This window comes from Sminthopsis crassicaudata, chromosome 3, assembly GCF_048593235.1.
Source record: "Sminthopsis crassicaudata isolate SCR6 chromosome 3, ASM4859323v1, whole genome shotgun sequence".
NCBI lineage: Eukaryota > Metazoa > Chordata > Mammalia > Dasyuromorphia > Dasyuridae > Sminthopsis > Sminthopsis crassicaudata.
Genome location: NC_133619.1, coordinates 511,328,134 through 511,340,560, shown reverse-complemented (window position 1 = coordinate 511,340,560; position 12,427 = coordinate 511,328,134). Strand labels below are relative to the sequence as shown.

The window sequence follows — 12,427 nt, the reverse complement described above, 5'->3', positions numbered from 1 at the left end:
AAGGTATAAACACCTTTTAAATGTTTGAACTAAAGGTGTGAATTCTGAGCTAGAAAATTGTTTAGATAACTGTATCACCTAGTAATCCTAACAAATCTCCCCTATTGTGTCCTGGTAACCAACTTTGTCTCCTGTGGTGTCACCAAACTTTGACTTCATCTCTGTAACACTTCCACCCCACAGGCTACTGTATTTCACTCCCAACTTCTGAACACTACTTCACTAGTGTCTGGATTTGTCCACTAGACCCTTCCTGTTTAGGACCTCCCAACTCACTTTTCAAAGATTTCTTTAACAAATTAAGAATGGGGAAATGATGAGATTCTGAGTAACTAGAATGGAAATGCCAAAAAAAGACTGAAGTACTGATAATATTACTTCCTGAGGCAAGCAGGAAAGGACACTGATGGAATCAGTTACTTTTATAATCCCACTTTCTGTGGAAGTCATGGGCAGCTGTGTTCAGTCAGAAATCCAAGTTATGTCAAACCCCTAAGGTTAAATTTCCCCCACAAATTTGTTCATGCCCCAGGCCATCTTTGCTAAATGCCTTTTGGGTTAAGCTCACCATATGCCTTCTTTCCCCCTCCCCCATTTCTCATGGTATTTTTCCTCTCATTCCATTATTGCCTCATGGTGTGTATCCTTCTTATAGCTAGCTAACTACATGCTTTCCCAAATCAATTTCATATTTACCATTCTTGGTGCCTATTGTACCTTTTCATTTAGTCTGTAACCTTTCTCCTCAATAAGCCTATCTTTTGCTAAAGAGAATGGCCACTATAGATTCCTCACATGACTAAACTCCAATATTTGGTGCTTGAAGATCAAAAACATCACTGGAACTAGGAATTGCTATCCAGAACACATCATATTCCCCATGCCTAAAATGTTCTCTCTTCTTACCTGTGCCTCTTGAAATCCCTGGGCTGCTTCAAGACTCACCTCCAAGGTAAGCTTCTACTGATATAAACTGATGCAAAGTGAAGTGAGCAGAACCGGAACATTATACACAGTAACAAAAATATTGTTAGGATGATCAACTATGAAAGATTTAGCTACTCTCATCAAGACAATTTCAAAGGACTCATAATGAAAATTTTTCAGAGGGAGAATTGAGTGTAGAACACTGAGAGCAGAATAAAGTATTTTTTTTCCACTTTTTAAATTTTTTTTTCCCCTTGCAATATTAGGGGCCACTCATTAGTGATGGTGGTGATCTAATTCTGATCAGCAGAATAGATCATGTCATGTGAAAGGACATGAATGACACAAGGAAAACATGAATGATACAAGGAAACGAGAGGTGACTGACTATGTCAGCGAAAACCTCTGATTTATTTCATCCCTATACAGAATATAAATGTTTTCAAAACAAAGCAAAAATTTCTAAAAAAGCATACATTCCTTTGCAAGCAACACCTGCATTTGTAACTATGTTTTATGATCTCCAGATATTTATCTTTGATTGCCAGGGTCATATGGATTCCAGTGAGTCTTCTGGCATTACTTAAAAGTAAGATAACAGTAGAGACTGATCTACAACAACCAGCTTCACACACACACACACAGCTGCAGGGTCTTGTGAGAACCCACCTGCCTTTTTGTGCATTCCTTGTTAACCCTTTATAAGCTTTCTGAGTTCCACACTATGCATGGCAATATGGTTAATGTGGAAATGCTTTATATGACTTCACATGTATAATGGGTATCATATTTCTTGCCTTCTCAATAAGTGATAGAGGGGTGGAAGGAGAAAAAGAATTTAGAACTGAAAATAAAAACTAAAATTTTTTTCAAAAAGGTTCCACAATGCCCTCCTCCCCTCCCACATACTATAAGTGCCTTCTTCAAGATTATCTTGGATCTGCATTCACAGCTATTTTTTCATATAGCTATCTCTGTACATATCTCCCTCATTAGAATGAGAGCAGAGACTATTTCACTTTTATCTTCATGCTGCCAACATCTGGTGCAATGCTTGGAATAGAAAAGGCACTTTAAAAATGCTTATTAATTGGTTGATTTGTTCATTAATTTGTTCATTCAAAAAAATATTGATTGAGAGGTTACTTGTGTTAAGTTCTCATCTAGCTTGGTACTCCTCATGTCCAGAACTAGAAGGAGGCATTGTGATGTAGCAGACAGTAATAGTCTTCTAGTTAGGAAGACTGGGATCAAGAAATGTTTCTGGCACATATGGGCCAAGTGACTCTGAGCAAGCCACTTAATCTTTCCATGGCCCAGGCAACAATTTCAGACTACGAGTAATAGAATAGTTACTGATTTTCACTAATAGTAGTTTGCTTACCAGAAATCCCCTACAGCAATGTAAATATAAGTCTAGGCCCCCCCAAAAAATTATAGGAGGAATCTCTAGTAGTCTTCCTCAGATTTTTATCATAATGAAGAATATTGTATTTGTGAAGGCTCCATCAAGGAATCCAAAGTTCTGGCAGGTGTGATCCAATATTATCATAATCAGGAAGCTAGATCAGCTGAGCTTTGGGTGCAGCTGTTGCCAGTAGCCCAAACAAAGATATCTGTCTTTCTCCCACAGAAGTTTCCCAGAAGAAACAGATAATAGTAGAGGGAATTCAGGCATCTGGTTAGTATTTGATCCTTACCCTGTGACTACATAGCTCGTTGTACCATAGCAATACCCTGCTAAAGATTCTGGTGACTTGGGTTTTATCTATATACCCTGCACACTGGAAGACTTGAGTATTGGATTATGCTGATTACTGCCTAAAGTTTTATAGATACAGTGCAGCAAAAGTTGAAAAAACACTAAATCATCCAGCAAGGGTGAGTGGATAGGAATAGACTATGGGTCGTTGTCCAGGGACTAATCTAAGTGCAGAAAAAGATCAAAACCCTTTTTGTGTGTGTGTTTTTATATCACTGAAGTTAGCCATCAGAGGATAAATTTTCTTGAACACTACTCAGAAACTATTTAGCTGTGAAATGTTTATAATCTGGAATAAAGGGACTGAAAGGCAATTGAAGAAATTATTTAAGGAACAAAACAACAAAATATCTTGATGCAAATGAAAACAACTTAAAATCTCTGCCTTTAGTTATAAAAGCACCAAATCTAGTAGTTTTAAGCCACAAAACAAAAAATTTAATTAACATCATGCTTTGTCATGACTGAAGTTGTCTGATCTACTGTTGATATTACATGGCAATCAAGCACTTTCAATTGTAGTTTGGGGCAATTACTATAATTATAGCAGCTGGTTAATTAAGAAGCTGGTTCAAATCACTGTTAAATTAACCAATCTCCTCCTCCCACCCCCAAATGGAAGGTTTTGGTCAATTTACTAGTGCTTAAACCATTTAATTAGCCAATTGTTTTAATTACAGAATTTACAAGGTTTTTAAAAGTCTCTTATTGCCAATGAGTTCAACTGTTTTTTTTTTTTTTGTTTTGTTTTGTTTTCCCCTTCTTTGGCTTGTTCTGTATCATTAAATTGGGTCTCCTGCTGCTGTATTAACTAACATAAGCCTCTTGAGAAAAATGACAGCACTTTTCCCCAAATAAATACACTAAATTCCATGGTTTCAAACAGAAACTTAGAAAATCTTTCAATTAACACATTTTAAAGGAAATAATCATGTATTTTCTCTTCAATCTGAAGGCAAGTTGACAAGAGTGCTTTTCAACACATTAGATTAGATTAGCTACAATGTCTCTGGTTACTAAACCAAAAGAAAAAAATGCAAAAATACAACTATTCATATTATTTTAGTCTCATTGTTCTCATCTTTTTTTTTTTTTTTTTTTTGAGGGTTCAAAGAGAAATCATCTGAGGACAAGTCATTAATTATTCTTTCTACACTTAACGATCTGTGGACTATTGTATAAACTGATAAAATTTTTACAACAAAAAGTGCTATGAGCTACAGCTGAAATTCAATGCAACTATATATCTCTATAATAATCTCTATCTCAGAAAGCAATCTCTTAAATATTGCCCCCCAAAAATTCATTTGGGAACTTTTGTTTCAAAGTTGTATAATTAAAAAATTAAAGACATCTTTATACCCTTTGGTAGAACACCAGATTTAAGTAAAATCAAATATTTCCTTGAAAAGTCATCCTATAATAGATTCATCCTAAAATCAAGAGAGAGGCAAGGAAGAAATACCAAAGATTCCAATTGTTAAATTTTGTCAGATTAACCAAACTACTTCCTGGACCAACTGAGGAAACAAATTATTTTAAGCCTTTAAATGGGCTTTTTTTGTTTTGTTTTGTTTTGTTTTGCTGAGGCAATTGGGGCTAAGTGACTTGCTCAGGGTCACATGGCTAGGAAGTATCTGAGTTCAAATTTGAACTCAGGTCCTCCTGACTTCAGGGCTGGTGTTCTATCCACTCACCAATTAGCTGCACCACTTCTTTTTTGAACAGACAATCATGAAAGGGGTCCTAGTATGGTAGCCTCAGTCATTTATTCATTCAAAAATATTTTCTAAGCGCCTATTACAATAAAAGTAAAAACTGGCATCTTATAAGAGAACTAGAGATTGTGTAGGGCAGGGAGAGCCCTTGGAACTTAAAAAGTTAGATCAAAAAAGGACCAAAACACAGCATGTCAGGGTCGGAAGAGATCTTAGGATCTAGAAAAGACTGTCAAAACCAGGTGCTAAAAGAACAGCCAATGTTAGACTTGAAGGGGGCTTACAGTCTATCTAATAAATAACCTCCTTACTTTCCATGGAAAGAAAGTGATAAAGGAAAGTATTAGTAAAGCCAAGACTAAAACCCAAACCTCTTGGCTCCCTGAAGCTAGTGCCCCTTCAACTACTACAATGCTGGACTCATGGCCAAAGACAGATAAAAATCTGAATGAGAAGCAGACCACCCACCACTCAGTTTCCATACCCCTACTCCAGCAAAAACTTGAATTTCAAACCAGACCAATAACGCTCAATAAATCCAATGAGGAACTATAGTAAGTGATTCTTTCCATTTCAGAATTTAACAAATGGTCTACTAGGTCACAGGAAGTAAGTAGGGAAGCACATAAGCTGGCAGCCTATCAACAAAGGCAAAAGACACATGGCCTCTGAGGCTCTGTGTCTAGACAATAAGAGCAGGGGAACCCCCTAAAAAAGCCACAGGGTAGAGACCTTACAAGACCTCTGGAGAAGCAATGACCAGTGCATCCAAGCAATGACAGCAGCAGCCAGATTAGGACAGTCTAAGGAAATCATAAGACGCTGTGCCACATGGGCACAAATACCTTTTATAGCCAGGCTATGATGCAGACTTTCCAAGATCCCAACATGGGAAAACAGGGTCCCTTTTGGCAAGGGACTTCCAGAGAGACTCTCCAATGCTTTCAATGTGCTAAAGTAGGGTATCTGAAAGCTCAATGTTGGCATAAAAAATAGGGCGGGAGAACAAGACCCAATACCTCGTGCCTAAAATGCAACAGACGCTTCCATTGGGCATCAGAATGTAGACTGATTCGGGAAACGGGATGAGGTGCCCAGCCTCAGGGACCAAGGCAAAAAAATACTTGGCCATGATGGCAGCTGATGCTACACAAGAGAGTGCCTAGAACTTCAGTACCCAGACATGACCAATCAGTCAGGAAGCCATCTGATGAAAGGGATTACAATTGGGGAGAATAGAGTTGTATGCAGCTGAGGCAACTGGTGAAATCTGTTCCTCTCCAGCCTATGGATTCCTTGCCTCCAGGCACAGTAGGCTTGACCATTTCACAGCCTGAAAGTGTTTACAAAACACTGTCCATCTGATCAGTTTCCCACTAATGTGGGAAACTGGGGAATGTGTAGATAATATCCCAGTCATTAATACAGATAGACAATGTATTACTTATCAACCAGGAGAAGTAGTAGCATCAGGTTTATTGATACAGATTCCTAATAAGCAACCTGGTGATAGTCACCCAGATTCTGACTCCAAGCAACAAAACCCAGGAAATATACTGGACAGCAGCTGTGACAGCTGACCCACCTATGCTCACCATCTATATAAATGGCATACCATTAGAAGGACTGGTGGACACAGGTGCAGATCGCACGGTCATTAGAGGTGCCAAGTGGCCCAGTCACTGGCCAAAGATTAAGGCAGACACCTACATGTCTGGGGTAGGACGATCAATAGCCGCTGAAGTTAGTCTTATCCCTTTGAGATGGACTTTTGAAGGCAAAACAGGAGTTTTCACTCCTTTTATAGTTGAAAAAATCCTTATGAATCTGTGGGGAAGAGACATTTTACAACAATTAGGATTACTTAGTTTTTTTAGGCAGGGCTGCTGTTGAAGCCTGCCAACACTTTCACCTGTTCCTATCCAATGGAAAACTGATACATCAGTGTGGATAGAACAGTGGCCCTTAGCTAGTGATAAAATTCAGGCCTTATTAGATATAGTACAGGAACAACTTGACCAAGGACACTTACAACCTTCTCTAACTCCTTGGAATTCCCCAGTATTTGTTGTAAGAAAGAAATCTGGAAAATGGAGGATGTTGACTGATTTAAGAAAGGTAAATAAATAGATGGAAACTATGGGAACTCTTCAACCTGGACTTCCATCTCCTACTCAATTGCCTAGAGAATGGCCTCTGTGGATTATAGACATTAAGGACTGTTTCTATTCTATCCCTCTAGATAAGGAGGATATGAAAAGATTTGCCTTTTCAGTGCCCAGCGTTAACTTAGCTGACTCTTATAAAAGATATGAATGGACAGTTTTGCCACAGGGAATGAAAAAACAGCCCTATTTGGACGAGGCCCTCTCCAACAATGAGATGAGTCAAATCAGTTTCAAGAGAGCAGTAATGAACTGAACCAGCTACACCAGTGAAATAACTCTGGGAGTTGACTATGAAGTACTACATAGAATTCCTAATCTCTCTATTTTTGTCTGCCTACATTTTTTATTTCCTTCACAGGAATGTTTCAAAGTCCAATTCTTTTTGTACAGCAAAATAACTGTTTGGACATGCATACATGTATTGTATTTAACTTATACTTTCACATATTTAACATATATTGGTTAACCTGCCATCTGGGGGAAGGGTGGGGGAAAGAAGGGGAGAAGTTGAAAAAAAGGTTTTGCAATTGTCAATGTTGGAAAATTATCTATGTATAAAATTTTTGTTAAAAAAAAAAAAAAAAAAAAAAAAAAACACCAAAAAACCAGCCTTACTATGTGTCAAATGTATGTTGCTGCTGCTCTTACTCCAGTAAGAAAAGCATTTCCAAAAGTAATGTTATTACATTGCATGGATGATATATTGGGATGTGCACCTGAGGGACAAATGTTAGAAGCATGTCTACAAAAACCATGGAAACACTAAGGAACTACAAATTGCACATAGCTCCAGAAAAAATTAAAAGACATGCTCATTTTCAATATTTAGGATATGAAAATATACTTTCAGGTACTTACAATACAAAAACTTTCCTTAAGAACAGAGAAGCTAAACACCTTAAATGACTTTCAGAAATTGATAGTCCAATGGATGCGTCCCGTGCTAGGCTTGCCTACCTATCAATTGCAACCATTATGTAACATTTTAAGGGGAGACAATGCTTTAAACTCACCATGACAGCTTATAAAAGTTCAAGAGGCTTTGAGAGAAGTTGAACTGGCTTTATCCAATGTGGTTGAAAGAGTTACTCAAAAACCCTCGGAAATATCAGTTTTTGCTACACAAGAGGCACCCACAGCAGTCCTTCATCAAGGAGACAGTATGATTGAGTGGTTGAACCTCCCAGCACAACCAGACCATAGCCTTACTCTTTACCCAGTGCTTTTGGCTAGAATTTTATTAAAGGCCATTAAGTGAGTAGTACAATTATCTGGGATAAGACCTGACAAGATATACACCTTTTATACTAATGCATAAGTTAATATGTGCTGTGAAACCATCCCAGAGTGGCAAATTTTATTAACCATGGCTCCAAATTTTACACACGGATCTCCATTAAAGATAACCAGACTATTACATAATTGGTGATGGATTCTTGAAGAAAAGGTTTCTAAAGTTCCTCTTAAAGGATCAACTATCTTTACAGATGCATCCAAACATAATATTTGCGCTGTGTACTCTCGTGATTTAACTATAAAGAAAGTAGTCAGAACTCCTTTTCAGTCCACTTAGCAGAATGAATTGTATGCAATCATTCTAGCTCTTACTCATTATCCAGGAGATACAAATATATCTGATTTGGCCTATCCAGTAGGTGTGGTACAAAGAATTGCCACAGCCCAAATAAAATTTGTAGCCGGTAATAAATATATCAACTCTTTAAGGAACTTCAAGAGCAAGGGAGAAAGTATCCAGGTAAGATTTATATTTTGCATGTCCACTCTCATAGTGGACTTCCAGGTCCTATTTTTGATGGTAATTCAAAGGCAGATAGCCTTCTAACCATGTTGGCCAATACTCCTTTATTTCAAGAAGCCCAAGAATGTCATTTAAAATATCATCAAGCTCCTCAAGCTTTACGTTTACAATTTGGAATAACAAGAAGCTATGAGCATAGTAAAAGCCTGTCCAGTTTGCCTTCCTTTCCACGTTCTTATACTCCCTCAAGGGAAGGAACCTTCGTGATTTGAGACCTATGAAATCTGGCAAATGTATGTGATCCATTACAAATCTTTTGGTCGTCTGTCTTTTATCCATGTTGTGGTTGACACCTTTTCAGGATTTACTTTTGCAATACCAGCAGCAAAAGAGACAGCCTGAGTGGTCACTGAATTTTTTATATAAGCATTTCCAATTATGGGTATGCCATAAGCAATAAAAACAGACAATGGACCTGCATATATTTCTAAACATTTTGCACACTTTTGTGCACAGTATAAGATTTTACACACTACTGGTATACCTTTTAATCCTCAAGGAGAGGCAGTAATAGAGGAGAAACAGAGACATTAAGACGCTCCTCCAAAAACAAAAGAAAGGGGGAGCCATAGGTAACCCTCGAGAATTTCTAAATCTAGCCCTTTATACTATTAACTTCTTGATTTTTGACAAAGATGCACTGGCTCTGGCAAACAGGTTTTATAATCCACTAGAAGGACAGTGTCCAGTGCGAGCAGCTCCACTATCTTTAGATAATCGCCAGGTGATGTGGAGAGACCCAGAAAGTGATGAATAGAAGGGACCAGGCAGATTAACTGCTTGGGGAAGAGGGTTTGCTTGTATCTTTACAGATGGAGAAGGAATCAGATGGGTACCAGTGAGCCATATTTGCCTTGTCCATCAGAGAGAGATGGAGCAGATCCTTGAAACAAAGGAGAAGAAACATTTGGGTGGTTCCATTGCTGACTGGGCCCACCACTGAAAGAACCTGGTAGTTATGGCGTTTGACTCATGGACATCAAAGATTGTTGGACTTCAAAACCTTCAGGACTCATTGGATTCCCTAATACATAAAAAGACGCTTGCAGGATTTCAAAAACTTGTGGGGATCATTGAATTCCCTGACACGTGAAGTAATGGACAATAGATTGGTTTTAGACTATCTCTTGGCTGCTGAAGGAGGCGTATATGTGATTGATGTTTGCATACCCTCCTTCTAAGACTTCTGGAAATCCTTTACAAGACCATGTTGATTTATATTATTTGTTATATCACTACTTGCATGTACAATTCATGTTTGTTACACCTCATTGAGCCTGCACTGACTGTGGGGAGAGTCATCACTAATAGCCTGAACGTTATTGCTATGTGTTTGTGTAATACCTCCCATGCTGAAGGGTTTGTGCATACCTGTTTCTAATAAGATCCTTCATCCCAGAAACCTGCCAGCAATCCCTACTTCCCTTTGGTGCTTTTTATCTCCCTTCCTGAGATGTCAGGGAGGGCGTGATCACCTCCTTTTTGGGGTTCTCACCTCCTTTCCTTATAAGTCAGGTTGGGCGTGACCACCTGTGTTCTAAAACAAAAGAAAGAAGGAGATGTGAAGGGCCGAAACTCTTGAGTTAATGCACCCAGGTAGGACAATCGAGCACTTAAGGCTAATTACTGATTGGATAATACTCTATAAGAACATGCTTGGAAAATGGCTCTTCCCACTATCCTGTGCTGACCCAGTTGTTTGGTGTATACAGAGAATTATAGGAGGACTAGGGGGTGGAGTAATACTAGCCAGGGCCACTTCTCAGAGGGAGACAAAGAGGTGAGGACATGGCCATTCCCTTCACTTCTACTGCTAAAGACTAAGAATAAAGACCAAGGACTTTTGCTTATCCTAACTCCGGTTCATTCTAAGGTATCCAGAGTGCTAATGCGGTCATCACAATTATATATTTCAACAACAGTATTGTATGAAGATCAATTCTGATGGACATGGCCATTGGAACCAAATCAGTTCCAATAGAGCAGTAATGACTTGAACCAGCTACACCCAGCAAAACAACTCTGGGAGATGACTATGAACCACTACATAGAATTCCCAATCCCTCTATTTTTTTCCACCTGCATTTTTGATTTTCTTCACAGGTTAATTGTACACTATTTCAAAGTCTGATTCTTTTTATACAGTAAAATAACTGTATGGACATGTATACATATATTGTATTTAACTTATACTTTAACATACTTAACATGTATTGGTCAACCTGATATCTGGGGGAAGGGATTGGGGGAAGGAGGGGAAAAGTTGAAATAAAAGGTTTTGCAATTGTCAATGCTGAAAAGTTACCCATGCATATATCTTGTAAACAAAAAGCTATAATAAAAAACAACAACAACAACAACAACAACAAAAAAAAAAGATCAAGTACTTTGAACCCCAAAGACTCTAGTGGAGCCTAATGGCAGGAGGGGGAGTTCATTTATGGCACCTGGGATAAGACTAATTCAGAGTCAAAATCCCCTCTATAGAGTAGAGCCTAGCCTGAGCACAAAGTCGCAATTCAGGACTTAATACTGGAAAAATGAGTAAATCAAAGAAAACACCAAAAATTATTGTAGATTTAGGGATCTCTCAAAAGAAAAAAAAAAAAAAAGCAACTACAAAATAACGGAAAACATGGATTCAAAAGAAGAAAAGTGACTTTCCAAAAGCACTATGTGAATACGAGAAATAAAGCAAGAAATTCTTTAAAGCTTTAGAGGAAAAAATTAGGAGAATAAATAGCTTAGAAGAGAAAAATGATAAGTCTTATCAAGATTCACCAAATGTAAAAATTATATATTTTTTGAAAGAAGCAGACAGCATGAGTTCCATGGGTAGTCCTCTTTTTTTGTTTTGCTATGTGTAGAGAAGTGTTCTTTTTTGGTGGTTAAATTCAGAATAAAAAAATTAAACTTATTAAAAATAATATTTTGCTTCTGGAAGGTGGGAACATCTTCTGAGCTATTTTCTCAAAACATATGCTTTGTATTATTCTTGGCAGAGTAATTATGAAAGACTAGAAGTATAGCTTTAGTTATTTAAGGAAAAGTTGTTCACCTGCAGAACAGCTGGGATTCTCTTCTCTCAGTTGAAACCTGAAGAAAAACAATATTGAAAATGATAAGTTGATCACATTTCCTTTAGAATTAACTAAACCCAAATATTTCTAAAGGAAGAGCAATTACACAATGGAAAAGATTTTCTTTATTAAAGCAACACATATATCAAAGGGGGTCAAAGTGTTTTTTCCCTGTGATATGGACAATTGCTAAACTAACTGTACAAATGATTACTTAACCTAAATATTTTTAAGACACATCATTAAAAACAATGATATTTAGAAGATTTTCTTTTCCTATAGATACGAAAGGAATTCCAAGCTAAAGAAAAGAAAGAAATCAAATTACAAAAGAAAGAGTAGCTTATTTTGTATTATATGAAACTGAAAAGCTTTTTCATAACCAAAATCAATATAGATAGAAAAATAAGGGAAACTGCCATTTTAAGAATAATCTATATCATGTATCTCTGATAATGGTCAGAGAGCCAACTTATACAGAAGATTAACACAAATATATAAGATCAAAAAAGCCCTTTCCTTCAACACATTTGGCCAACAGTTATGAACAGTTTTGACAAAAAGAATTTCAAGCTATTAAAAATCCTATATAAGGATGTTCCAAATTACCAATATTCAGAAAAATACATGTAAAAACCCCTCTACCATCATTCTCCAATAGATAAATTGTCAAAAAATATGAACAGGCAATTTTTAGAAAAAGAAATTAATGTTTTATATAGTCCCATAAATATGCTCTAAATCATTAATAGTTACATAAATGCCATTTCAAAAAAATCTGAGGTATCATCCCCCACAGATTGTTCAATATAACATAAAGAAAAAAAAATTATAAACGCTGGAGAGGATGTGGAAAAACTAAGACACTAAGGCACTGTTGGTGAAGTTGTGAACTGATCCAACCATTCTGGAGAGTAATTTGAAACGATGCCTGAAGGATTATACAATTGTGC

At 37.2% G+C, this 12,427-nt stretch overlaps 1 protein-coding gene across 2 annotated transcripts in view; it reads right to left on the bottom strand.

Moving 5' to 3' along the window:
• Positions 1-12,427, bottom strand: part of MRPL48 (mitochondrial ribosomal protein L48) — a 66,678-nt gene that overhangs the window by 30,592 nt on the left and 23,659 nt on the right. The window contains exons 3-4 of one of the 2 annotated variants that reach the window (XM_074304036.1): positions 11,453-11,490; positions 6,023-6,234 (exon numbers count right to left, since the gene is read on the bottom strand). In XM_074304036.1, coding sequence (XP_074160137.1) covers positions 6,023-6,065 — 43 coding nt within the window. In that variant the 5' untranslated portion in view covers positions 6,066-6,234; positions 11,453-11,490. The remainder of the gene's footprint in view (positions 1-6,022; positions 6,235-11,452; positions 11,491-12,427) is intronic. The other variant, XM_074304034.1, reaches the window with a different exon arrangement.